Source organism: Electrophorus electricus, chromosome 2, assembly GCF_013358815.1.
Source record: "Electrophorus electricus isolate fEleEle1 chromosome 2, fEleEle1.pri, whole genome shotgun sequence".
Classification (NCBI taxonomy): domain Eukaryota; kingdom Metazoa; phylum Chordata; class Actinopteri; order Gymnotiformes; family Gymnotidae; genus Electrophorus; species Electrophorus electricus.
Window position 1 is genome coordinate 13,400,149 of NC_049536.1, and position 27,300 is coordinate 13,427,448.

Consider the following 27,300-nt stretch of genomic DNA (forward strand, 5'->3'; position numbering starts at 1 on the left):
GACATTTTACAATGCAGATTTTATGGAACCAACCAAAAAACAAACAACCCTAGAACTTTAAATAAGTACACCCCAAAGAACCCTTAGCTTAGGGGGGTGGAAGGCATTCGTGCAATCATAAATTATTTAATTATATTTTAGAACCGTTTCTAAAACGGCACATGCAAAAATAAAAAAAAAAAACACAAACACATGAAGTTCTCGTTAAAATATTGCACGTCATCATCAAAGCTATGACAAGAGGTAACGACTGGTATAGAGAAGGAGCGCTCAGAGCAACCCTGGGAAACAACTGCAGCTGCTAACATGAATGGAAGGTTTTGACTTTCTTTAGGGGAAAACACACCCTCACACACAAACGCTCTCACACTCATACTGATGGGAGGGCTAACTGTTGGACTAATTTATGTTCCCACCAAACGCATACAGTACATGGGACACAAAAGCTTGTGGGGTCATTTAATTATCACTCTTGTGAAGTAAAAGGAGTACCAAGGGTCATTATTGTATTTTTAGAGGTGTACACCTAGTCTAAGAGCCAAAACACCTGTTTAAGAATGATGGGTGTAAAAAAAACAGTGGGAGTGGCTTAGCCAGCCCAGTGGAGACTGGTTCAGCCCTAGGGCAAAGCTGAGTGGGCTGGGGATTTAGTACAGACATGATAGACTCAAGTGTCCTTCCTCTGATGGCTTCTGTTATGCCAACCCCAAACCTGAAGCTCTACAGCCCGGCTGGGTTTAGCTCTAGTCCTAATGCACCTGCTAAATTAATCTGCAGTAGAATCTGAAGGTCAAAATAAGGTGCATTGGAACTAAGCTCAGCACTGTTTTGGGTCTTCAGGACTGGAGATGGGCACCGCTGCCAATGAATGGGACAAACCCACACTTGGTGCAAAAGTGACCCAATATGGTAAGTCCTGTCCCCTGACTCAGTTACTATGGCCCTAGCCGAGATGAGGCGCTGCTCTGAGGCCCCACTGTGCATAGATGAAAAGAAGTTACAGGAAATAACAATTAATAGGCAGCTCATTGTAAACAACTTCCTCATTTTTAAACATTGTGCAACATCCAACAAGAGATTAAGCAAATAAAACCTGTAAAAGAAATAGTCTAATTGAAAAAAATATGTACATTCTGACTGATGGAGACAAACTTGATTTTTTTTTCCCACCCAAAAGGCTAAACAGACCATGGATTCATTAAGCATCTGCCTTCAAGCCCCAGTAATACTTTTAAAAAGAGATTGTCTAAAAATGAAACGACAACCATCATGAGAATCTTGGCAAAACAATCTTGCTGATCACCTTAATTGTTTACGGTATTTTTGCATTAGGTGAGATACATCTTGAGACAGTGTGCATTTAAATAACAGCCTGAAGCCAAGTTTATCTTTAAAACCTATCTGGCCTATTTATTAATGCATTATTAAACTTTTCCTTTTCCCTGTCAAACAAATTGTATTACACTTTTTGATAACACTTATAAAGAAGGGCTCTAATTCATGATGCTTTAGCAAAGCAAGACCTTTTTGCACATATATCAACACTGTTTGTTTACCCCAGTGACTGGAAACGTCCAACCACAGCGCTAAAACCACGTCTCCCTTAGAAAGCCATCATGAGCGCAGCTATATTAAATATCCTTTACTTAGACCCTTCTGCAAAAAAATGCCCACTGCTGCATATTACATTACTCTGTATGCAGCTCTGACAAACGTTACCAACACTGGCTCAGTGAATCCTGAGCGATCGCTAGACGCTACGTTAAAACACGGGACCAATGCATCCCCAGCATTGCAAGCGCAGTGTGGGATCAGGAGCACTCTGTGTACGTGGTCACCATGTTTCCCCTGCGCTGCGTGACTGTCCTGCAGTGCTGCCGCTGCCTGGCAGAGCCCTGGAAGCTGCTCCCGGCTCCGCCCACCTGTCCGTCAAACGAGAAGCCGTCTGCAAACACGTCTTCGAACAGGTCGCCGCCGCCGAAGGAAGTGTGGAAGTGCTGGCTGTGCCTTCGGTGCGCCTCCTCGTGTGCGTGGAAATGGCTCTCGAAGTGCGTCTTCTGCCGGCCGAAAACGTCGAAGTCTCGGAATATGTCCTCAAAGTCGAAGGTGAACGGCCGGCGGAACTGGTCGTCCGGTCCTGCTCTCCTTCGGGAGAACGTCTTCAACTGATCGTACTCTCGTCTCCGCTCGGCGTCGGACAGCGTCTCGTATGCTGAGGAAACCGAAAGAGGCGAAGGAAAAGCTGTTACTGTAACGTGATGCGTAACGACGCAAAACAAGCACCCCAGTGGCTCTAAAACACTTTAAGGCATCGTAGTGAAGTGAATGCAAAAGCTTCAGAATAACATTGCGAGCTGCGCTGTGCATATTAGCTTGGTCCGGCAGGGCGAGACACACACCCTCAGCAATTTCTCTGAACTTTGTCTCAGCGTCTGGCTTCTTGTTCTTGTCTGGGTGATACTTCATAGCCAATTTGTGGAACGCTTTCTTGATCTGACGTTCAGACGCGTCTCTGGGCACACCCAGGACTTCATAGTAGTCCTGCTCGGCAAGAAGGAGCTCTGTGATCATCAGGACGCACACAGCTACGGTTAACGCGGAGTGCGCCGTTGCCATGGCTGTAGGGAGTCCTGCAAGCAGGAAGGAAGGAAGCAGTGGTTAAAATATAAATTAACATCTTTTAAAGAATTAACTGATTTTTTTTTATAGGGAACAAGAACGTGTAGACCAGAAACAATTCATTTTCGATGTGTATCTCTCAACAGATTTGACGTGTACTTCATAACATCACAAACAAGGAGTAACAGAAACTACACTGTAATCGCGACGGAGCCAATAAGTAAATTAAATAACGTAAAACTTACCAAAGTAGTTATAATAGCACTAACGACCTAAAAGTGCATCTGCTCGTTGACCGTTGAACAGCTGACGCTGTTTCGGTGACAACAACGCTCTATGTATGACACTGCGAAACCTTCTGTACCACGACTCGCAATGTCATTGGTCCATTCCTACCATGTGTGACTAGCTGCGTTTTGATTGGTTTAGGCCCTGAGCACATGGCGCTGTATTGTCGTCAGTTCCTGTCCAAACACCCGGAAGACGTTGCTGGTGTTTGTCGACTCAAAATAACATTCAGTTAGAATGCCACGTTACTGTGCTGTTAAGTTGTGTAATAACAGAGGTGGGATGCCTTCAAAAGACAACAAAAGAATAAGCTTTTATCCGTAAGTCAGCATGTAGAGGTTTAGCCACAACACGACAGGCTATGTACTGCGCAGCTCTTTTAGCAAGCTAGTTTTAGCTAGCTACAAATGTGCAGTCGTGGCGCTGTTTAATGCTAGTGCACGTATCAATTATTTTTACACGTTTCTATTAAAATATGCTTACATGCATCTCGCTGCTTTACAATAATTTGTTTTATAGCGAGCTAATATGTTTTCTTAAGCCATACTAATTGTCCAAACAGGTAACACGGGTATTTACCAGCAGGCGACTATGTAACTGATGTGGTTTCAGTGTTCTGTGAGCCAGGTAACGGTAAGCAGATATACATATATTTCGCGCTGGATCCCAAGTTTGCTGTCTTCTTTGTGGCAATGCAGTTTTCCCTTGCAAGATAAGACCAGGCTCAAGAAATGGATTGTCAACATGAAACGTGGGGAGTGGACCCCCAGTCGGCACCAGTACCTGTGCAGCGAACATTTTACAGAAGACTCTTTTGACCTGCGATGGGGAATCCGATACCTGAAGCACACTGCTATTCCAACTATATTTCCCTGTCTTTGTGATGTAAGTTAGCATGAGACTGTCACTTTGCGCAGAACACATTTGGGCTTAAAAGCTATGGTAGTGTGGCAGTGGTTAGGGTGCTTGACTTGTTTTCAGAAGGTTGCCAGTTCAAGCCCTAGCAATGTCAAGTTGCCAGTGTTGGGCCCCTGAGCAAGGCCCTTAAGCCTCAATTGCTCAAGTTGTATTCAGTCATAATTGTAAGTCGCTTTGGGAATAGCATCAACTAAAATGCCAGAAATGTAAATGTGATATAAATTTAGTGTGGGCAGATGAGGAGTTCCTTTCTGTATGAACTCAGTGGTCATGTTAGACACAATACTGCTCATGAGTTGATTATTAAGTTACCAGTTAAAGTTGGTGTTTTAAAGCAATGAAAAAGACATGTGGTCAGCAATTAGACATTTTACAACTGGAATTGAGAACCACAGAGTAGGCCATTTCTTTAAAAGGTGCTTTTGAGAACACTGGTGAGGGTTTACTTGTGGTTACATCCATTATGGAGTTATTCCTCAAATCTTTTTTTCATTATGAGTATAATGAAAGTTTGTTCTTTTTTTATGGAATTTCTTTGCATAGAATGAAACCAATCACAGCAAGAAAAAAAACAAACCCAGGAACAGACCACCTGATCCAGGTGTCCAGCTCAGTGCACTGACAAATGAGCCATTGGATTGTCCAGTATCCGCTGTGATCAGCGAGAGGATGCCTGCCGTCCACACCAGTGCGGATAGGCTGCTTTCAGAGACGTTGTCTACTGAGAGTCCCTCCAGAGGTGACCTGTCTAGCCATGGAGTGCCCTTGACTGATTCCTGTGCACAAATGTATGGTGAGGAACATCAGCAGCAGCTATTGGACCCCAGCTCTGTGATGACCTTTCTGTGCTGCGACACCGCAGGACTGTTAGCAGGGCACGGAGAGGAGCCGCAGGAGCCCCGAGCAACGGGCAGCCCATCAACCACGCCCCTGGCACTGGAGGATGAGGAGAAGGCACGCGTTACACCCAAAACTCCTGAGAGGAAGGTGGAGCTTCCCAGCGGCGGCGAGGCCAGCTCACTGTGCGAGCACTCCTACTCGCGCCAGGACACAGACAAAGAGCAGCTGTGGAGCCGTATAACAAGCCTCCATGCCAAGGTCCTGGCCCTGGACAAGCAGGAGGAGGGCACACTCGCCAAGATCAAATGTGTGGAGATGGAGATCGAACATCTGAAGATGCGCAATGCCGTGTGTCAGCAGAGGCAAAAAGTGCTGGAGGAGTACTTCACTTCTGTCTTTCTCTAGCACTGCTCAGCATTCAGAACAACTGGGGCTTATTTTTCTTACATGTAGAAGAAAATTTTGTTTATATATAAAATCTTGCATTATTGGGATTGTTGTTCCTCCTCTGTAAACAGAGCTTTTAAAGCATGTTGAGAGATATTAGGTCTAGCTGCTTGCACAGTGACTTCCTTACATTTCATCAATATTGCAATTTTCATTTTCTAATTGCCATCTAATGGGATTGTGTTGTTTTATTGTTAAACTAGTTTCAGTACTTTTTTTTTTTTTTCTCATGAAGTTCTTAGTTGTGCTAATGTGACCACGTGGTGGCACTGTGACGCTCCCAGTACAACATATAGACTCTGGCAAGGTCATGCTGAAAATCAATGACTTGCACTTGATAGTCTGCTTTTTGTTTCCAGTTGGATGGCTGAAACATCTTACAAAAGTGGTGTAGTAACTTCTATGTTCCTAATGTCTGTGAAAACCATAATTTCTCTTTTTTTTTTCCTTTTTTAAAATTTGCTTGAAGCTATAGTCATAAGCTTAAAGAAATGTTGTCCATGAAAGAGGAAGCTGAGACTGACTAGTAACCATGGTGCCAGAATAAGCATAAGGTATGGTATCCCCTCCGTACACTCACCAGCTGTGATTACAGACAGCTGCCCGTTTGTTGGCATGTGCAGTTTACCCGCCACTCCCCACCTCTGTCTGCGTCTGTGAGAGTTGGTTTGGAATCTTTGGTATATTCTGTTAGGCGCTGGTCAGTTGTCAGCATCAGATGTCATTGACAGTGGCATGGTTACGGCTGTCAAGCTGGTACAAGCTTATCAGGCACTAAAGTGTTACTGGGGTTTTACGTGTGTCACTGTTAGGTTGAGAGTGGTGCACTTATATATCCAGTCAAGAGCATCCTGTTTATGTAAGACTGCAGGATAGGCCACACACATGCATGGGGCCAGGCAGGATATACACTCATGCACTCCTGGGCCAAAGGGGGAGTCATCACTGCTGTGAGCCGCTGTGGGTGGAGATGGAAACATGAACATTCACTTAAATAGTCTTCTTGTACACAAAGGTAAAATCACAAAAATATTTTAATATTTTGATACAAAATTCAAATTAGCACATGTCTTTTGAGCCCATTAATAGCTTATGCAATTTTGCTTTTGGCCCATTTTTCCCCAGGAGTGTGTATTTCTCCAAGTGAAGAATTGTTTAATAATTAATCAGAAAGTTAGTCGATTATGTAAGGATGATCCACAGTGCAATAAGACCATCTCTTCACGTTTGTGTGAGTTATCAATGTGCTTCACACTGCTTTTATAATTGTTTTTTGATGTTTTAGTCTTTTGCCTTAGCTCCAAACCCCGCAAGACACTAAACACATCAGCACTGTTGTGCTTTAAACTCACCTCTGGCTAGTCTCTTCTTTATCTTCATTTTACCATCAGTGAATTACTTTGTCATCTTTGATACTGATCATTTATATCAAAATAAATATACTATTTTGGCTAATATGGGTTTTATCTTTATCCTTTTGTCATGTTTGTCAGATGTGATCTGAACATTATAATAAATGTGATGTCGTCATATAAAGGTTGCAGCTTGATCATATAACTCCCTTTATTTTGGTATCATTGCTAGAACCCTGCAGTTAAACTGATTCTCTACGAATCTCTCCTTCAACCTGTATGTTCTTGCATATATAACACACCTTAATGCTCTGAGTGTATTGTGTATTTTTTTAAATTTATTTAAAATGACGACTACCATTTTAAAGTCAAGATTTGGGTTAAAATATTTGAGTTCATCATAAGTTATTTGAACAATAATTTGTGTCTGACACTTTCACTGATCTCCAAATATGAATCCGGGCAGTTACTTTTTAAAAATCAAAGCAAGAAATTCAACTCAACAAAATTTTGTCTTATATAACTATCCACTCATAAATCTCCGAATTAATTTTGGTCAAAACACATTTTAATGGGATTAAATATTTAAAAATAATTACAAACTAGGTATTTCTGCTAAAGTCATTGCAAAACTATGAAGGAAATGCATCTTGAAAATTAGTAACTATTCAACTGAAAGGTTATATATGCAAAAGATAGGTCAGTAATTTATTCTTGTGTAATTTATAAAAATTAGATTCCCTAACCTTCAGTGCCATTGGGGATCATGCATGCCAAAATAAAAGATCTACGGGTGTTTCTAATACCACCTGGCCTGAAACGTAGGTGTTTTTGTGGGCTGTGGAGCGCCCTTTACAATTGCCGTGGAAACCTTGGCCCTGTTCTCAAATGACTTATTTGGATTGTATGTTAAGTGCTAGTCAGTTCAACACAACTTTGGGAAATGGCACAATAAGTCTTCGCTCCTTTCTATTTATGGTAGCATAAGGTCATGGAAAACAGACCAAACAAAAGGGTGAAAATATGGGCAAAGTCAGATGTAGGCGGTCATCTGTAATAAGTCGCCGAATGGCTGAACATTTACACGTGTAAATGTCATCCCTCACGTGTTCCCCTGTTTGGTGGTTGAGGGGTCTTCTCTAAACAGCTCTCCCAATCAACCAGGGGGACACCTCATCCAACTATTCCATAGCTTTGATATTTGAGTGACATACTTTGGGTCTAATACCCACAAAGAGATGAATGTATTCCATGTGTACTAACAAAGATGGGCTGAGAAAGAGTGGATATATCTGAATAAGGAATGATTGCTTGAGGGAATTTAAGAAAACGTGGAAAAAAAGTCCTCAGTGGTTAAAATACTTTACTTGTAATCGGAAGGTTGCTGGTTGAAGCCCCACCACTGCCAACTTGCCGCTGTTGGGCCTCTGAGCAAGACCCTTAACCCTCAATTGCTCAAGTTGTACTCACTCATAATTGTAAGTCACTTTGGATAAAAGTGTCAGCTAAATGTAATTCATCACTTTATTAGGTGCTCATATCTTACATGTATATTTTAAACAGGAATAATTACAGACCATTACCACTCTGTTATGACCATACAAACCATACTCTGTGCTATACACAGTTTCCAGCCCTATTCTGGTCATAGTTTGTGATCCCAGGATCACCACTGACTAGATATTACAGTTTGTCTTCTCTTTCTGCTGAGGTACATCTACTCCTGATGCCATGCTGCTGAAGGCCTCGACCCATCTCTTCTGCTCTGGCTCCTTGCTCCCTCGGATCCCTTCCCTTGAGAAACTTCCCCCACAGTTTCTCTACCTCCTTGGTTCTCCGCACTTCCCAGATCATCAGGAAGGCTCTAGGTTGACTGGAATGCATTGGGGTGAATATTGGGCAAATGTTCCAGAGTTGTTCCTGCACCGGTTAGGTTTCAGTGAGACTTGGAGTCAATAAATACAGACTAGGACTCCTAGAAGCCCCACAATAGACTTCTAGTGCATTTTCCCCCTCTTATTACTTATTTTGACCTTGAGCTTTTGGATGTCAACAAGAGGAGGATGTGAACCCTATTTGAGTCTTGGTTCCCCGTGAGGTTTCTTCCACATGCTCTTGGGGAGTTTTCCCTCGTCACTGTTGCGTTTTCATTGCTTACTGGGTGGATTGGACTCAGACATTTGTAAAGATCCTTTGTGACAATGCCTGTTGTAAAAAGTGCTATATAAATAAAACTGACGTTGACATTATTCGAGTGGTGGACCATTCTGAACACAGCAGTTATACAGACACAGAAATGTCACAGAAATGATGCTGGAGTGTGTGACGCCCGAGTGCCGCAGGGCAAGGAACGGGATGCAGAACGCTCTCGCGATGCAGAGACATTTATTGACACGAGGTGATACACAGAAATAAAATAAACGTCAATGGCACTCACACGTAACTAACAGTGCAGCGTGATATAAACGCAGAAACATACGCACGAATAGCTGTACACAGTAAACACAAACGTTAACAATGATTAAAAAAAATGTCCAGGTGAAAGCTAACGGGGGGGGGTTACAAATAAGGGGACACACAACAGAAAAAGTCAATAAAAACGACCCCCACAGCACCTGGCGGGCCGTACCACATATGCCAGGGTAGGGGAGCGTACCGTTACAGAGTGTTTACACATGGCACTGTGACTTCAGAGAGAGTGGTCCACAACCCCTAAAACATTCCCCTGATAATAGGTCACGTGGTCACGTGGTCGAAAGCTGATAATGGGTCACGTGGTCACATGGTCGAAAGCTGAAAAAGAGTTACAGGGTGTTTAATACAAATTGTATTGCAACGAACAAGCTATAATCTCTAACTGTACTAAAAGGTTAGAAGATGTATTAGAAGGTGACGCTACTGTATGTTTGCAGATTGTTCTGTGGCCTCGGGAGCATAAGGGGTGGGACTGAAATAAAAGGCTCACCTATGTGAGGTGAGTCATGATTAATCTGAATCTGGCACCTATTCCATCTGGCCAATTTGTCAACAGTGCTTCTTTGGCCACTGGGTGATCACAATGCACAGAGGTCATGGTGAGTGTGGTTATCTAGCTTTCTTAATCCATAATTTTATTCAGGATAGATTGTCATACAGATACTTCGCAGCTCAGCACTAATGACTATTAGCCAACAAAGACATTTGTTCCATTGCCGCCCACATTAAGACATTACTGAAATTTTCACATAGAGTGATGTACATTTACACATACAGTGATGTACGTTTTCATGTGCTTCTTACATTAAGATATATAGCATTCTGAAGTTTTGGGAGTGAGGTTTTGGGTCACGGTGATGGTCACTTCAATCTTACGGTGGTTTCTCTGTTCAGGACCCCCACACGTCTTCGTGGTACTCGGGTAAAGCGCTTTAACAGTAATACAGGTAGATCCATGGGTTTGTGCAACTGTTGAGACTGGCAAGTAGCATAATGGTCACGAACACTGGCCCTGGAGGAGTGCAGACAGTAGCGTTCACTGTAAAACATCTGTACTGGGAGGTTAGTAATGTAACAAAAACTAGATATAGGTGTGTTAAGTTACACAGAAAGTGGGGTTTCGTGTATTTGTTGTTATGGACACAAATTATTACGCAGCTTCGTCTTCGCTTTTAAAGTAAACACGCATGCTTACAAACAAACAACGTGTAATCGTAGCGTAATGCTGCACTTTTTTTAAGCGACACAAAATTGTGCATATAAAGTTACGTTAATGATTGCGCCCGACTTACCGGTGGTTGGCGCACTGTTTGGACTCCAGGCAGACCACAGCTGGACAACAAAAAACGGGCTCCAGCAAACCGTATATACCAAATAATAAACGAACGTCATTTTGACAGTTTTTCAACATTGCGCTTGACACTCCTTTGGAGCAATGACGCCCATCACTAGTGACAGCCTGTAGCGCTTTCTTTTTCATGTTAAAATAAATTCCTGTGCATATATTGATCTGACAATACAGTAAAATGACTGCTGGAAGAACAAACACAGCCAGCGTGATCCAGGTTATGTATATTCTTCCTCCCCAAGGTTCAATAAATGTGGCCCAGCAATCGTAAACGTTCGTCTCCACTTCTCGAAGGGAAAAGATGAACAACTGCGGGACACTAAATGCCAAAGAGATGAGCCACACCGCGCTTATCGCCACGTGTCTCCGAAATGACCCAGTGAGAAACGACACCATGGGTGCGCAAACCGCGCGGTAACGGTCTATAGTCATAGCTACAATCATATACGGCGAGGCGAACATTCCAAAAACCTGAAGATACTTCACAGATCTGCAGACAATGTCCGAGCCCCTGAAGCGTTGCGTTATCTCCATGGAGACCTGTGGCAAGACCTGGAAAAACGCGACCACCAGGTCCGCGAAGCACAGGTGCAGCAGGAACAGCTGCGTTCGGCTGTTCCTTCTGCGCCTCTTCCAGAGGCGCGCGCAGCATAAAACATTACTAAACGTCGCAAGCACGAAAATCAAGCCGAGGACGCCGGCTTTCACGAGCGCAAAGTGTCCCTCTGACTCCCACTGGTCCCCGGCATCAAACTGCTTCCTGCCCAGTGGCCGGACTGCAGCGGCCGCAGTTTTGCGCGTCGCCCATCTTCTGTTAGCCGCTCGGACGCTCTCAGTTGCTGCTGTGTGTCTTCTTGCTCGTTAAATATGCCTGTCAATGTCTTACCACTTCAAGTCAGCCGGCTTCGACGCGTTAGACGCAGTGCGTCTTTGCGCAAAACGGTCCGGTTATTTAAAGGGACACTTCAACCATATGTTCTCACTGCATATGTTCAGTGGCGCTACAATACAATTGAATGTGTGACTCCGAGATTGAAAAGAACTTTTCGTTTAAAGCATGCACATATATTTCTTTGGGATGCTCCACTGGGAGAGTACACACAAAGAGCACAGTAATGCAGCCAATTAATAATTCAGTCCATTATTGGACCACCCAATTTAATACATGGGATTCTGCACATTGGTGAGCCTTCTTGAGCAACAAGTCTGTTATAAACTCTACAGATTTTGCTTGCTTTTGGAAATACCTGACACTTGGTTGCTAATGTAATAAATCTCGTTGGCTTATTGTCTAATAAGCTATATATACTGTCGTAACTAAATGCAGTGAAAGTTCTGACACCCGTATACTCTTTATTGAGGTCCACGTTTCAAAAGCATCTTCAAAAAGCATGACTAAACTAGAAAAAACAAAGCATGTAGTCATTAGTTTGGAGTGTCCTGAAATTAGTTATCACTGGGTAACATCGGAGGGAGAATTCAATTTAGTCAGTCAAACGATGTCTGGTCCAGAAAGTTTAGCGCCACTAACAAAACAGGAAAACTAGAAAACGTGACGACATGAAAATTTAAAGACAGGAAGGGAGCGGTGTTTCTCCATCGTGTGTTTCTCCATCGTAAATACAAACAAGCACAGCGGCGAACCGATTAATAAAAAAAAAGGCACCAGCGCTGGCTTTAATAACCGGGTGTCCAAACGCAGCAGAGTAGCGCTTCCACTCAAGGAAGAATGCGCAGCACTGGACGTGTGTTCCTGTGGTCTTTAAATAGGGAGAAACAAAAGAGACCAAAAAAAGGTGATTTGGAGCGGGGCAGGTTCGGTGTGTGTGTGTGTGTGTGTGTGTGTGTGTGTGAGAGAGAGAGAGAGGGGGGGGGAGGGGTGCCTGGCGCAACGTGACAAAATGTAGTCTCTGTTCATGTACTTCAGAACTTTAGAAGCCAACCATGTTTCCACTGCAATTCAGTGTCTGACAATTATCCCAAACAAACGGGCAAAGCTCTTTTCCAAGTTAATAAACATTTTATTGCTGTATTATATGGAACACATTAATGTGTGCAGTGTGTTGTGTACCCCAAGGACTGGAATAAGAAACCACAATTCTGGGGCAAGGAAAACATCCAACCTGGAATTTAAAAACATCCTTAATTGGATCAGCTTTTTCACTGTTGCCTTTCACAAGTTCATCAGCCTACAGCAGACCTACTCAAACCTCATTCCTCATGAGACGGTTCCTGCATATTTGATTTGAATGTCCTCCCAGGAAGAAGACAAACCCCCACTCACTGTGTTGAGACAATGATTTCTACAAGGATAGACAGACAGAGGATGAATGTGTTGAAGGCTGCAAGGAGGTTAAAATAACAGGACCTATGGTAGCTTCTCTGATCTAACACCATGGCGATTACTAGCGCCTGCCACAGGGGCAGTTTCTTTTGAGTGCATGAGCCAGTACCTGTGCAGAGTTTGAAGCCAGAGTTGATTCCAGAGTCCTATGATTTGACACATGGCCCAATATTATGGAGCTATTTTCGATGGACATCTTCAACGGCATGCAGTCCAGCGGATAGGTTGTTGGTTTACTGGAGTTCAGTAGCTATAGAGGTTCATCTGAGGAAAGAGAAACTTAACATGTTAGTGAGTTGGGTGTAGAAAGATGAGACTTCCTCAAGGGGAGTCAAATGACTGACAGATCATATGAACAGGGAAGAAAGTGGGTAGCATAGCATAGGTTAACTGTGTTTAGTAGCATAGGTTAACTGTGTTTAGTTATTTCCTTCACATTCTCCTTCTCATGCTGCCATGCTGAGCACCCAACAGCACAGGCATAGATTTGACAGGGTCTCCTCCCCCCAGTAATTCCTGCTCAACACTACTGTGTTGGGTTGGGTGGTGTGAGCAGTGTCCCCCCTCATAGTCGAAACGAAACCTACACCACCGCTCCACATCCAGGGGATGGGTGGGAGGGCATCTGGAGAAAGTGGGCCACGTAGGTTAACTGTGTTTATTGTTTACTGTATTTATTGTTTACTCTTAACAGAACGTCTGATCAGTACTCACTGAATAATCCGAGTACCTCTGAGCCAGATATTTGTCAGTCATTTCTTAAGGATTATGTAATGATGAATGAGGTGAGGCAGGATGCAAAGCTGAGTGATGTTTATTGTGGGCAGATGCAAAATTGTGAACCATAACACAGTACGTGGTTGTGCAGCCAGGAATCAGTGAAAGAAAACCGGATTACTTTACATAAACCTAACTAAAAAATGAAAACCTAGAGAAACATGAAATGCCAAAACACAGAAGCATGGGACATATACATACAAGGAATGTTTTAGCATTAAACACGGAAGTTAACAACAGGAAATTGTTGCAACACTACACAGAGGAGCTTACAACAACAATGACCAATTTACTTTGTCAAGGGGGGTAACACAAGGGATAGACCAATGAAGGGCGGGGATATACAAGAGAAGGGTGGACATAGAAACAAAACTAAAACAAAAACAAAAACCACATGGCACTTAGCACCATGGGAACAGTGATGCCCAAGGCGGGAAATCATTAGTTTGTCATCCAGTGTCAGCCATTTCTTCGTCATATTCTCACAATGTTAATCTTTGTCAGTGCCAACTTCACTTGCTCTTTATGGACCTGGTCTCAGAATCTCAAAATTTAGGATTTATGTAAAGCTGCTTGGCGACAGCACGTGTTGTAAAAAGCATTCTAAAAATATATTTGAATTTGAATTTGAAAGGAAAGAAAGTCTCAGCAGCAGTTTGTAGAGAGAGAGAAGACAAATTGTTGGCTGCGTTGCAAAAACACAGAGCGGAACGGAGTGGAACAGAGCAAATGAGATATTCACGAAGGGGAGACTCAGGAAGGTGCCCGGCTCATAGATTAAGTTTCCCAGTGGATCAGACAGGTCATAGGCAATGATGTGACCTAGAAGCTTACAGGGACGTCTGCGGCAAACGCATGATATTCAAAGGATGAAATGTTAATATATGAAGCACCACTTCTGGATCAGAAGTAATTCAGTTCCACCATCCCTGCATGGTTGGCATGGAGACCAGGCATATGGAGATGATGGGACATCAGGCTACAGAGAGCTATAAGGTGACCCAGGTGTGTTTCAGCAGGGAAGACATGGAGGGACTGAAGAGAAGCCAAAGCTAAGATGGAAGTTGTGTTTCTGTACAGTTGGTGGGTGGTTCCAGAGCCAACACGGTCTCCTGCACTTGTTTCACTGTTTTTCCCCTTGACGTTTATAAACCATTTTTATTCTTCACTGTGGATTGAGTATTGTTGGATTTGTTTGCCTACTCTACTGGTACTTGTGTCCTCACCCAGACTGCTTGTTTGGTTTTGGCATTTTTCCCTGTGTTTTTGGCACAAAACGCTTAAATCCACTACCCTGAGTCTTTGTGCTATTACTGTACAAGCCACAGTGAATGTGGCCGGTGAAACCAATACTGCTTGTGAAAAATTCCAACAATAAACATAATTATTCTATACAGTCCTTCTTATAGACCACAGTTTCTAGCTTTCAATGGCTTAAAGAAAGGCACAGAGCAAAGCTGCATGGTGGCCAGCGTGACAGCAGCAGGGCAGGAGAAAGATGGAAGCGTGTAATTGGAGCTTCTTTATTCCCCATAAGGAGAAAAAGCGCAGCACTGGACGTACCTTCCTGTGGGCTTAAACAAAAAGGAGAAAGGAACGCGGCAAACAAGGTACACACACAGGTAATTCGTAGTCAGGTGATTGGGAGCAGGGCAGATGCGGTGTGTGTGTGCGAAGTGTGTGTGCGTAGCGAGGTGTGTCCCTTGGGCTGAGTGCCTGGCACTCTGTGACAGTTTCTGAATAGATTTTAGATAAGAACGTACACTGGAACGTACACTGGAGCGGAAAGACAGTCTTGGCTAATGTAGATGGCACGCAAAACTGTTACTTCTGACAATGAGGATTACCCATTTAGAATCTTATAAACTACAGGAGGAGCAAACTCACAGTCAGGGCATCAGTACCTTAACCACTGAGCTACCCTGCCAGCCCTGAACGCTATGAGCTCGTCGGTGCTGGAAGAGCGTGCGGCATGAAATGGTCTTTTAAACAGCAGCGCTGTGTGCAGCGTTTGTGTTTGCTGAACGTGCCTTCTTCACACCTCTGTCGGATCAAATTCATACATGCCGCTTTCCCATAATCTTATTCTGGGATTAGGAACAAGAGGTCTGTTGCCGATGGAGATACATTATAACATTATTAATTTTAGTAATTTCACCAGCTCATAAAAATGTTTTTTTTAACACAAAAGCAAATAATGTAGTGGAATTAATTATAAAGAGTGAAAATTGTGCTGCACACTTGTAATAATGCCAGGCTGAGAGATCCAAAGAGGTCACATTTTTTGGGTGAGTCACCCTTTCAAATCCTCAAAATGCAATGCATGCATCTTAAAAATACTACCCACTACCAAAGGTACTGAATATAAGCTTACATTCATAGTTCAGGCAAATCAGATTTGTTTCTCAAATCAGATCTTATGAGATCCGATTGCAGACGATTGACTGCGTCGTTATTCGCAAGCGATCAGACTGGATTTGTGTGTTCAGACATCACCAGCCTACCTGCCTGAGTTGCTGTGGTAACTCTCTCAGGTGTCTGTAGTACGTAGCTAGGCCGGTGGCACAGATTTCAAACGTAGATGCAGGAGAAGTGGAGACGCACCATCTCGCGCTGCAAAACACACTCACTCCGTAAAGTCTCAGTTCAGAAAACTCATACATCGTGCCAGACAACCTCTTCCCATGGCGCTTACAAATTCTGCGGCATGAGTCTCGGTGCTCTTCTTCCCGAGCTTCTTCATTTCAAGGTTTGTGCAGGGTGCCTTTTCTTAGTATGTGCATGTAAGTAAAGACTTGTTTTTGAATGTTTTGTTTGAAGGTGATTCAAACGTTTGTTTGTTTTTTCTGACACTGATGGCTGACCTGCTGAGTTCTGATATGTTTTACTCTTGAGCTTATGATTGGAGAGGCATGTTTAGTGCATACTTGTTTCTGCAATTAGATTTGTATTAACTTGTTTTGTAGTATCTAGGTTACCTGTTCTCCTTGAAGCAGTGACTGCAACATCTTACTTTGTATGGGGAGCTGCTTCTGTTTCTGCACTCTTCCTGTCTAGCTGTATCTTTTTTTTCTCTCCTTTTGGAGTAATCTGTCTTCTTGTTTACATTATTATAAGCGAAACTATATTGTGGGTTCAGTCCGATGCCAATTGTGAAACTCTTCCTCCTTTAAAGCCTTGGTCTCCTTCCTAATTAGTGGGTTAGAATTGGTGTGGCTTCCAGGCTTTCTTTGTGTTGTAGTTGATGTGTTATCCACATTGTGCTCATTATGTTTTGTTTGAGTGAGGTGTGCAGCACATTTGTGTGGACTAGCTTCTTAATTCCCCAGCCTTCTTTCTGCAGTCCGCCCTGTGATACCTTGGGTTGTTAAACCTATGAAAAAAAAATAAACTTGTGGTAGTTAAACCTCTGATCACGAAATCAAACCTCAATCACACAGAGCTTAGCAATTGCAGGCCTATATCAAACATCCTCTTCATCCTTGGAAAAGTGGTCTCAATACAATTGCTCTTACTTGTAAAAGAATAGCATATTTGAAACCTTCCAATCAGGATTCAGACCCTGGATCATAACTATATTGCTTGTCCTTCTAGCCAACATTCAATGACATGTACTGCACCTACATATGCATTTGTTTGCATATCTACTAATATACCTCCTTCCTCTTCCTGCCTAGCTCTCTTTTCTCTCTGAGCTATCCCCGCTAACCTGAGACTGAGTCTGTACCACCATGAGGTCATCAGCCTTCCTGCTCACCTGTCCCTGGACCAGTCTATACCGCCATGAAGTCACCATGAGGTCATCAGCCTTCCTGCTCACGTGTCCCTGACCAGTCTCTACACCATGAGGTCACCATGAGGTCATCAGGATTTCCCTCTGTATGAGACTCTGCCCTTTCCTCGCCGGGTTTTCAAGACAACTGCTCCTACTATTTAATGGCCCCTCCAACAAGAGAGAAAGCGGTAGAGAAGAGAGGAGGGAGACAGTTTTGTTAGTTGAAGTTTGTTGGTTTGTTTGTCATTTCTTCATTCTTTGGCTTTGGCCCCTTCTGCTTCGGTAGCTGTTTGTATATATGCTTATAGATATTGTATAGAGTGTAAATATTGTTTTGTTTGGTACTTTGGTGTTGGATACTGGTGGTAGGGAGTGACTGCTATTTTTGTTGGGTGTGGGTTTTGCCTCTGTTATGTGTCAGGCAGTTAGGAAAGTCTGTTGTATATATCTTTTGTTGTTCGGATTAGTTAGTGTGTAATTTTATTTCATTGGTGTGGGTAGTGTTGAGCAGGAATTACTTCAGTAGTTGTGAGCAGGAATTACTGGGGGGAGGAGGACCCTGTCAAATCTATGAATAATAACCTCTGTACAATACACCAAAAAAAAAAACCTTCCATCTGTGATTCAGTTGTTTTAATGCTATTCACTTTTCACAACTTCAATTACGTTAGCCGTTTGCATGACTTTTTCCTTGTTACGGCCTCACAGCCTAGACGAGGTCCTAACAACCACCATGAGGTTATCTGCCTTCCAGCCCACCTGCCCCTGTACCATGAGGTCATTTGCTACTGCGTGCCTGACGACAGAAACCCTTTGACCTTCCTGATCTTCCATCGGACCTGGCCCCCGGACATTGACACACTATTGCCACGTCACACTTAAGAATTAGACTATAATATCAGTATAATCCCCTCACTTGCTTTGCTTATTATTCCAAGTTCACATTTGGGGTTTTTTTTGGTTCATTTCCTCCATGTCCTCCTGCTGTCCGGTGTCGACCAGAGGAGGACGGGTTCCCCCATCCTTGGTTCATAGTTCTCCATGGAGAACGTGGCGAGCAGAGGAGGACGGGTTCCCCCATCCTTGGTTCATAGTTTCTCCATGGAGAACGTGGCGAGCAGAGGAGGACGGGTTCCCCCATCCTTGGTTCATAGTTCTCCATGGAGAACGTGGCGAGCAGAGGAGGACGGGTTCCCCCATCCTTGGTTCATAGTTCTCCATGGAGAACGTGGCGAGCAGAGGAGGACGGGTTCCCCCATCCTTGGTTCATAGTTCTCCATGGAGAACGTGGCGAGCAGAGGCTGTAGCACAGTCGGCTGAGAGGAGTACCACTGCTGCTGTTACTGTATCTCACTGGCCCCGAGAGAGAGCAACAGTTCTGGACAAATGATTGGACCTGATTTTCTTTATACATACACTGCAATAGTTTTTATATTGACACGGCTGCTTTAGTTGAGGGGGGCCCACAAGTTCTCAAAAACACTGGCAAGGGGACCCAGAAGGAACAAGTTTGAATACCTCTGATCTTGGACCACATATAAAGGCCATAAAGCAGGAGTGTTAAAACTCATTTCACTTGGGGACCACACTGGCTAAAATGTCATATTAAAGGAGCTGCATCAATATATTAAATTACTTTTCAATAATTATATATGCCTAATTAATTTCAAATATTTATTACAATTAACATTGTAATAGGCCTATATGTATAACTACAGTAGGCCAATAATAATAAACACCGTGCAAATAAATTGTTAACCTGTTGTTGACAATTGCTGTTCACTGTAGTGCTGTAGCTTTATAACGGTACGAGTTATTATGAGAATATACTGACACAACTTGGCATTTGCTGTTGTCTGCAGTGCTGTAACCTTTTTTAAGTTGCTGTAACCTCTTGTTGACAAAAAGGAACAAGAGAATATGACACGTGGTCAAATAATGTGCAATGTGGGATGCTCCCTGGTTTCACCCACCCTTTCTTAGAACTGCCTGACACCTGACATCTTTTGGCCTTAACCAGCTCAGCTGTATCAGGAGTGGGGCTTTGCGCAATAGCAATTTGAATGGTGCAAAGCGTTTGTGTGTCTGGTGAGAGCACAGTTGTGGGTTATTCATGAACTTAAAAGGCCTTCTCATAAGTGTAGGTCCTCCAACACATGCACACAGTTACTGAGATAAAGGCTTTTTGTTTTGGGCACTTTGATCTGAGATATTGGTTAAATGTGTCGAGGCCTACATTGACAAAACTGAACCTGAAGTCATTCGAAACTGAAGTCATTTGCAGGATTGCGGGTTACTACTGAGTTAAAGGTCTTAAATGCTGCTGAAAGCCAGTCTTCAGTTCTGGCATTTTAACCTTACTCCATGTCACTGCCGCAATCTGCGCCTAATGCAGAAGATTCCTTACAGCAAGTTTCGTCTCTCACAGATTCAGTTTCTGTTGACATGCATGAGTGCTATTACAGTACTCTGATAAGTTTATCTTGACCTTGCAGTTTAGTGTTCAGAGCATTCACGTGGTGGGTGATGTCCACCATAAATGCCAAGTCCAGAATCCACCTCCTTGACTGGTTTCCCTCTTTTCCGTTCATGGACAGTACAATTTCCAATCGCAATTCAGCTTGACCGCTTCAGTTGTGGTAGGGGAGGCCATGGCTAACGTTATGTTCACTCATCAAGGCATCAAACTGATGTTGGCTGTCCTTTGGCACGGAAAAAAACCCCACTGGTTTAAAAACCGCACTCATGATACACTCGTTATCAAATTTAAGTGATTTGCTGCATAATGACTCGTTTAACAATGAAATGGCCCTTTTCCTAGAATTTGGCAACGACCGTTGCTTTCTTTGTGCACAGCCACTTGCTGAGAACGAATTAAACAAATGGTTATGTGATTTATTTCGGTGGTGAGACGTTTCTTGGACAAAGCCATTATTTAATGCACAGCGATAGCCTGTCGCCTGATTATGCACGACTGGAAAACCGCGCCAAACACTAGCATGAAAGGACCTCTAGCGGATAAAATTGCATCGCGCGTCAATACAAGACTATAATAATAATAATAATAATAATAATAATAATAATAATAATAATAATAATAATAATAATAATATTATTATTATTATTATTATTACTACTACTACTATTATTATTTCTAGTAAGAGTTATTTCTACCGTTCTGTTAGTCACTGTAAAATATTATGCCTTGAGTCAGCGAATCACGTGGCCATTTGACGCGTTTCTATTGGTGGTTGTACACTGAGGGAACTTGTTTTCGTGGAGAACCAGGAAACGCTAAGTATCAAAATGTGGGCGAGGTATTGAACTAGATCCACCGGCAAATTTGATTAATTTAAGCTAACAATTATATAACAGCTAACCAAGCCTAAACAGTGCCCAGCATTCGATCAATGTTATAAGAAAGCGGATATCCGTGAGTATGTTTCCTTTGTGCTATGTCTCTTACTCCGCGCCTGTTTGAACATGTCAGTGGCAACGCAAATTCGGTTTCGCTTGAGAAATCGTAGTTGGCTCTAATTTGAACTGAAAATGGATAAAACATTTTAGGACAGCGCTTGCTACTAACCGAAAGAGACTTACAGAAGTCATACTTGACTTCCGTAGCGTTGATCTTTATCGCTATCTAGCTACTAACCCCTCTATCCCATAGGGATTTGTTTTGTGAATCTCATAAGGCCGATAGAGAATGAATAAATGGTATCTAAACAGTAGCCAACACTTTATTAAAGATTATATTTGCACCTGTTCAAACTGCGCTGGATACCTTGCTAATAAACTACCATAGCAAGCCGAATATTTGTGAGCTGTGACATAGCTGTTTCCGGGCTTCATGTATATTGAGTAGTTGGATGACTGTTTGTAACATATCTTGGGGCAATGGGGCAGTGGTAGTGGTTAAAGTACTTGACTTGTAATCGGAAGGTTAGTGGTTCAAGCCCCGTCACTGCCAACTTGCCGCTGTTGGGACCCTGAACAAGACTCCTTAACCCTTAATTGCTCAAGTTATACTCACTCATAATTGTAAGTTGCTTTGGATAAACGTGTCAGATAAATGTAAATATCAGTTTAATTAGCTGTTTTTTTAGCATCTTACTCCCGACTCCAATAATTGTACAGAACACACAAGTCTGAGTGAATTATATAGTGTGGCAAGCCTGTTAGGCACACATATGAGAAGTTTGTGAAGTGCAGGTTATATTGCACACCATACACACCTCGTCTCTTAGTGCTTTGCAATGAAAGTCAATATATTGTGACAATTCTGAAAGCTCCACGGTACTTTGGTGATTCTAATCACCTTTCCTGGGGCATGCAGAGGGGAATCGAGGCCATCAAGGTTGATTTTGGGCTTCAGAGGCACCTTTGAAATACACAGAATGTACATTTATGTAAATGTAATGTACAGATAACATAAAATAGCGGTTGCAGTTTGTGTCCTCGGATGCTTTCTAGCCAACCGAATCTTGCCGTTGGCTAGCCCGTCTCTAGGCCACGGTGCTTTTGTTTACGTCTGTGGTCATGGTCCTGCAGCACGTTTGGTGATGACCCCTTAGGGAGAGTGACACGAGAAGCATCCCACACTTCTTCCTGAGGCTCTACGGGGACATGTTGAGAAGGTCTAAACTGGTCCGTTCAGTCGATATACGTCATGTGCAGGAACCACGGCGTGCGTGTGGAGATGGAAGAGCGGGCTCTCAGCTGTTTGCTGCGCTCCAGGCCCACAATGGAGCAAGACATCAAAGCCTCGTACCTCATGGACCATATGGTCAGCGATGGTGTCCTGACCCAAGATGAGGAGGACGGGGTGCTCAGCAAGGTCTGTCCTATGGACACACATGGGTTAAACATGTTGACCATGAAAAGTTCAAGTATACCGCCGAGAAACTGTCCAGTTCAGATTGACCTTTTTGTTTACACTGTATAAGTATGTCTATATTGAGGTAGCTGAATATTTATGATTTACATTTCAGTGATCAGTTTCTGTTCTTTTAAACATTGCATTGCTACATTTGTTTTGGTTTATTTTGCATATTGAGTTTTTTTTTGAATAGGAATGAAATGCTTTTCTAGCAAAGATACTCACGCTGTTTTCGGACATTCACTGCACAGACATGGTAAAACGTATGGTACGATGCGATATTCTATCTTTTTCACCTGCACTGATGCTGTTGTGAAGGTTGAACACCTCCATCCTCCCTCTGTTCTCTGCCTCTGTGCCCAGGCCACCAGAAAGGAGCAGGCCGCTGCCCTGCGGACCTCCTCCTGAGAAAGGACAACAGGGCTTACGTATCTTTCTACAACGCCCTGATCAGGGAAGGCTATGGGACCTGGCCAGCCTGCTTTTACACTGACCTACCACAACTCAGTCCAGAGGGAGGGAAGAGCTACTGGACTGGAATCTCTCCGACTGGTAAAACCTGACATTTCTCCTTCTGTCTAACTAAGGCAGACAACACCCTGGTGGCTCTGAAAATTTAGACTCGAGGCTCTCCTTCTGACGTCTTGACAGTCCCTCCGGTGGCTTTATATCCTCTGATGTTTGCTACAGCTTTGGTCCTTGGCATTTTTGCATGCAACACGGTGTGCGAGGTGGGTGCTCTGATTCCAGTGCAGGTGAAGCTGAGCGAGGGCGGTGTTCCCCAGAGACCCACTGTGTTCGTCAACCGGCCCACTCTGCTAACCCAGGTCCGGGAGAAGCTAAGGAGGCTACAGAACGCAGTGGGCTGGGTCACAGTGTTTGGCATGGCGGGCTCAGGGAAGTCTGTGCTGGCTGCCGAAGCAGTGAGAGACCACGCACTAATCACAGGTACGACAGCTGTTCTCTAGACAGGTGATGAAATTGAAATTGGCGAGGGGGGGTTGTTTGCTTGTTTGTATTTGACTTGTGTGGTGTAGGTCCCATCTCTTCTGGAATCGTTTTGAGATGTGTTTTAAAGTAACTGAGGGAATGTGTGTAAGAAGAAAAGTTCCCTCAGGAAACCAACAATAAATTAGAGTTGAGAAGAATTTGGAACAACCGTCCTAAGGAAGATTGCTCAGAACACTTCAGAAAGTCTTTTATGTGAGATGCTATGTAAATGCATTCATCTCTGTGAACCACATTTGACAACAACCCCCCCCCCCATTAAGGTACATGATGTAACTGTCTAGGACCAGCTCAGAGTGTAAACGCCAAATTTAGCAAATTCCTCTAATTTTAGAAAAACGAAGAGAAAATTTTCACATTAAATAGCAATGGAGTTTCAATCTGGCTGAACAGAGTTGTGGTTAAAATCTTAATGGTATGCACTCTAGATACACTACTCAAGACTGAATACATCAGGGATGATTTGTGATTACTGGCTGTGACTTGTTTAGATATGGGGGATATCGTCGAGTTTATCATGTGTATTCAGATGCATGGCAGTGCCAGTTTAGCTGCTGTCTCTCTCTCTCTCTCTCTCTCTCTCTCTCTCTCTCTCTCGTGTCTCTGTCATGCATGTCCAGAGTGCTTCCCTGACGGCGTGCACTGGCTGTCAGTGGGCCAATGCGAGCGAGCCGAACTCCTGGTGAGGATGCAGTCGCTGTGCTTTCGGCTGGAGCAGGGTCAGAGCCTGGAGGCCAGCCTCCGGCCGCCGGGCTCCGTGGAGGAGGCCAGGGAGCGTCTGCGCTTCCTCATGCTACGCAGGTTTCCCAGGTGAGCCGCCTGCCTCCGGCGCGATTAACCGTGCTTCACGCGCCCCTCCAGCATCGCGACGCCAGCGGACCTGGCGGGTACCACGTTAGCTGTGCAACACACCGTGTCCCCGTACAGCATTGGGTTTAGCATGAAAAAAAATAAAGCAGCATCTGATCCTAGGACAAGTGTCTGTCTTATGTTGAAAAGCCTGATTTATGCACTGACAGATATTTTTAAAAACAATGGGGACACATTGCTTAATCGCTGCACCGTGACGCCCTCGTGGGTCAGTATAAATACTAAATGGACCAGTTCTTTTAGTTACAAAATAGTCAGACCATTACCAGTATGCTGAAACCGGTGACAGTTACCTTGTTTGGTAATGCATAGTGGGAGGGGCCGAGTACACTGAGTTTACATGGCAGCAGTTAACCTTATTGACTCCTGTGGGTGAAATTTACATTTACGACATTTACATTTAGCAGATGCTCTTATCCAGAGCGACTTACTCATTTACTCATAGAATATATCCAAGTACAGTATAGTAGGTTAGAATTAAACGTTCCAATGAACTAGAATACTGTAGAATACAGGGATGAATGCTGATACCTAGAAGTGCAAAATACATAAGGTCTATCTTAAACAATGATAAGTGCTATAAACAATAAGTGCTAGTTTGTTAAAAAACATAAACAGTGCCCTACAATAAGTACTAAATTAGTCAGTCAATAAGGGAGCAGTGTCAGTTGTCCTTTAAATATTCTGCAAATAGATGGGTCTTCAGTCTGCATTTGAAGACTGAAAGGGACTCTGCTGTCCAGACAGCAAGCGGAAGTTAATTCCACCATCTTGGAGCCAGGACAGAAAATAGTCTCGATGCTTGTCGTCCATGAGACCTGAAGCAAGGTATTTCAAGCCGAGCCGTACTTGAGGTTCGAAGTACTCGAGGTACGGATCGGGCTTTGACCATTGAGCTCATGTATGAATGGGCTGGTCCATTTTTGGCTTTGTAGGCAAGCATCAAGGTTTTAAATCTGATGTATGCAGCTACATGGAGCCAATGAAGGGAGTGCAGCAGTGGAGTAACATTTGTGAACTTTGGAAGATTGAAGACCAGTCGTGCTGCTGCATTCTGGACAAGTTGTAGAGGTTTGATGGCTCTTAGAGGAAGACCAGCAAGTAGCGAGTTGCAGTAGTCTAGCTTTGAGATCACAAGAGACTGCACAAGCACCTGGGTAGTTTCCTGCGAAAGAAAGGGTCAAATCCTTCGTATGTTACAAAGGAGGAATTTGCAAGACCAGGTTAGATTAGAAACATGAGTTGAGAACGACAACTGGTTGTCCAAAGTTACACCCAGGGTATGGGCAGCTTCAGATGGTGATATCAGGGAGTTCTCAAAGGAAACACTGAGGTCATGGTAAGGGTTGGGAGTACCTGGGATGAACAGAAGCTCAGTTTTACTGGGGTTGAGCTTCAAGTGGTGGGCTATCATCCATGACACAATGTCAGTCAAGCATGCCGAGATACGTCTGGAGACCTGCGTGTCAGAGGGTGGAAAAGAAAGAAATAATAATTGAGCGTCATTGGCATAGCAGTGGTAGGAGAAACCATGAGAAGATATTACATCACCAAGAGAACGAGTATACAGAGAGAAGAGAAGGGGGCCTAATACTGAGCCTTGTGGAACACCAGTGGAGAGTCTACATGGTTTGGATGTGGATCCTCTCCATGTCACCAGATAGGACTGAAACCATCTGCAAGCAGAGCCAGTCGCACCAAGCCTGGAAAGAACAAAGAAGAGTCTTGTGGTTCACTGTGCCAAAGGCTGCTGAAAGGTCTAGAAGAATCAAAACAGATGACTGTTTGGCAGCTTTAGCGGCGTGAAGTTTCTCAATCACCGCTATGAGGGCCGTTTCTGTAGAATGTGTCAGTTTGTAGCCAGACTGATTGGGATCATGCAGCTGGTTCTGGGTGAGAAAAAGAGACAATTGATTATAAACTGCTCGTTCAAGGGCTTTTGAGAGGAAGAGAGAAGTGATAACAGTCTGTAGTTGGTAACGCTGGAGCTGTCAAGTGTGGCCTTCTTGAGGATTGGTACCACCCTGGCGGTTTTTGAATGCAGTAGGCATGTATCCAGAAGATAAGGAGTTGTTGATGATGACAAATGTGAAAGGAAGCAGATCTCTTGCAATTGTCTGGAACAGAGCAGAAGGAATCGGATCCAGCAGACATGCAGTCGGATTGCTGGAAGTCAGAAGTTGAAGAATTTCATCTGTGGAGAGAGGAGAAAAAGAAGACAGAGAGTTGGATGTTGGGGAATGCACATTATTTGGAGGAGTGGGAACAGAGGAAAAGGGCTGGTGGATTGCTGCAACCTTCTCCTCAAAGAAGGTTATAAAATCCTCCGGAGTAAGAGATGAGGGAGAGGGAGGATTAAGGAGCGAAGAAAAAATAAAATAGTGAAGAGCTTGCGTGGATCAGATGATTCGAATTTCTCTCTGTAGTAGGATGACACTGCACATGTTGCTTCCAGTGAGAACTTGGAAAGGAGAGACTTGTATGAGCTAAGGTCTGAATCCACAATGATGACAAATGATAAGAAGTTTGGTGGGGAAAGACACTGTAATGGCATGAAATTCAAAAGAGGAGATGGAAAGTGTGGAGAAGGAAAGTGGAGTGAAACGCCACTCTCGAGACATTAGTAAACCTGTGCCACCACCCCTGCCAAGACGCCTCGGAGAATGCGTAAATAAAAAGGCAGAGGACAGGGCAGCCGGAGTCGCCGAGTTCTCAGGGGTGATCCAAGTTTCTGTCAGAGCCAGGAAGTGGAGGGATGCCAATGCTGAGATGAAGTCAGCCTTCTGGACAGCAGATTGGCAGTTCCATAGCGCTCCTGCCACATAGATATGTGATGGTGTGAAGTGTTGAGGTTGCTGAGATTGCGACATCTATGATTGTGTCGAGGAGATCTGTGGGATATGTGGACAGGAATTGTGAAGCACATTTCAGATGCTTGATTTGTGGATGTATGAGATAAAGGATTGAGATAATATGAGAAGATACTTAGCTGAGTTTGTGAAGTCCTGTAGGTGAGATGTAGATGAACTGATTGAGAACACCACCAAACCTCCTCCAGATGTTGATTACCGCGGTTTAGACAACAAGCCTTGAATTTCACAGAATCTTAACCAACCAGATGATAATCCAATGAGACAAACCAAAGCATACTTTGAAAGTTAAGACATAATAAACAGTTTTTTAATAGAAGACAAAAGTTATCAGGACACTTTCAGTTGCCTGTTTCTCCTTGTGTCGCAGGTGCCTGTTGATTCTGGATGATATATGGGACATCAACAGTCTCAGAGCTTTTGACATCCAGTGTCGTGTCCTCCTCACCACCAGGCACCGGGACCTCACCGACTCCGTGAGCGGTGGGTG

At 43.7% G+C, this 27,300-nt stretch overlaps 4 protein-coding genes and 1 long non-coding RNA gene across 5 annotated transcripts in view; 2 read left to right on the forward strand and 3 right to left on the reverse strand.

The window, feature by feature from the left end:
• dnajb9b (DnaJ heat shock protein family (Hsp40) member B9b) lies at positions 1–2,962 on the reverse strand. Its single transcript, XM_027027002.2, has 3 exons — positions 2,865–2,962; positions 2,400–2,630; positions 1–2,212 (listed from the first exon to the last, which is right to left on the reverse strand). The coding sequence occupies exons 2-3, from the start codon at positions 2,614–2,616 to the stop codon at positions 1,812–1,814; spliced, it is 618 nt and encodes a 205-aa protein (XP_026882803.1). The 5' UTR covers positions 2,617–2,630; positions 2,865–2,962; the 3' UTR covers positions 1–1,811.
• A 77-nt stretch (positions 2,963–3,039) lies between these two features.
• Positions 3,040–6,567, forward strand: LOC113588001 (THAP domain-containing protein 5-like). The gene is made up of 3 exons (XM_027027000.2): positions 3,040–3,227; positions 3,606–3,792; positions 4,369–6,567. The coding sequence occupies exons 1-3, from the start codon at positions 3,145–3,147 to the stop codon at positions 5,068–5,070; spliced, it is 972 nt and encodes a 323-aa protein (XP_026882801.2). The 5' UTR covers positions 3,040–3,144; the 3' UTR covers positions 5,071–6,567.
• A 2,586-nt stretch (positions 6,568–9,153) lies between these two features.
• Positions 9,154–11,275, reverse strand: avpr2l (arginine vasopressin receptor 2, like). The gene is given in 5 exon segments (XM_027027001.2): positions 9,154–9,257; positions 9,744–9,951; positions 10,232–10,343; positions 10,345–11,140; positions 11,271–11,275. Coding segments are annotated over 4 exon segments (993 nt in total). The 3' UTR covers positions 9,154–9,257; positions 9,744–9,871.
• A 1,045-nt stretch (positions 11,276–12,320) lies between these two features.
• On the reverse strand, positions 12,321–12,924 carry LOC113587993. Its single transcript, XR_003411811.2, has 3 exons — positions 12,741–12,924; positions 12,492–12,590; positions 12,321–12,410 (listed from the first exon to the last, which is right to left on the reverse strand). It is a non-coding gene; the product is annotated as an uncharacterized LOC113587993 (long non-coding RNA).
• A 7,542-nt stretch (positions 12,925–20,466) lies between these two features.
• The window catches only part of apaf1 (apoptotic peptidase activating factor 1), a 32,683-nt gene continuing 25,849 nt past the window's right edge, over positions 20,467–27,300 (forward strand). Inside the window, 7 exon segments of the mRNA XM_035523524.1 lie at positions 20,467–20,616; positions 21,861–22,020; positions 22,426–22,453; positions 22,456–22,614; positions 22,813–23,010; positions 23,691–23,880; positions 27,181–27,293. Coding sequence (XP_035379417.1) covers positions 21,883–22,020; positions 22,426–22,453; positions 22,456–22,614; positions 22,813–23,010; positions 23,691–23,880; positions 27,181–27,293 — 826 coding nt within the window. The 5' untranslated portion in view covers positions 20,467–20,616; positions 21,861–21,882.

Excerpts from the sequence above, each read along its gene's own strand:
- dnajb9b (XM_027027002.2), bottom strand. The coding sequence starts at position 2,616 with ATGGCAACGGCGCACTCCGCGTTAACCGTAGCTGTGTGCGTCCTGATG. Across the intron at positions 2,213-2,399 it reads GTTCAGAGAAATTGCTGAGG|CATACGAGACGCTGTCCGAC; the intron begins GTGTGTGTCTCG and ends CGGTTTCCTCAG.
- LOC113588001 (XM_027027000.2), top strand. The coding sequence starts at position 3,145 with ATGCCACGTTACTGTGCTGTTAAGTTGTGTAATAACAGAGGTGGGATG. Across the intron at positions 3,228-3,605 it reads AAAAGAATAAGCTTTTATCC|TTTTCCCTTGCAAGATAAGA; the intron begins GTAAGTCAGCAT and ends GTGGCAATGCAG. Across the intron at positions 3,793-4,368 it reads TATTTCCCTGTCTTTGTGAT|AATGAAACCAATCACAGCAA; the intron begins GTAAGTTAGCAT and ends TTCTTTGCATAG.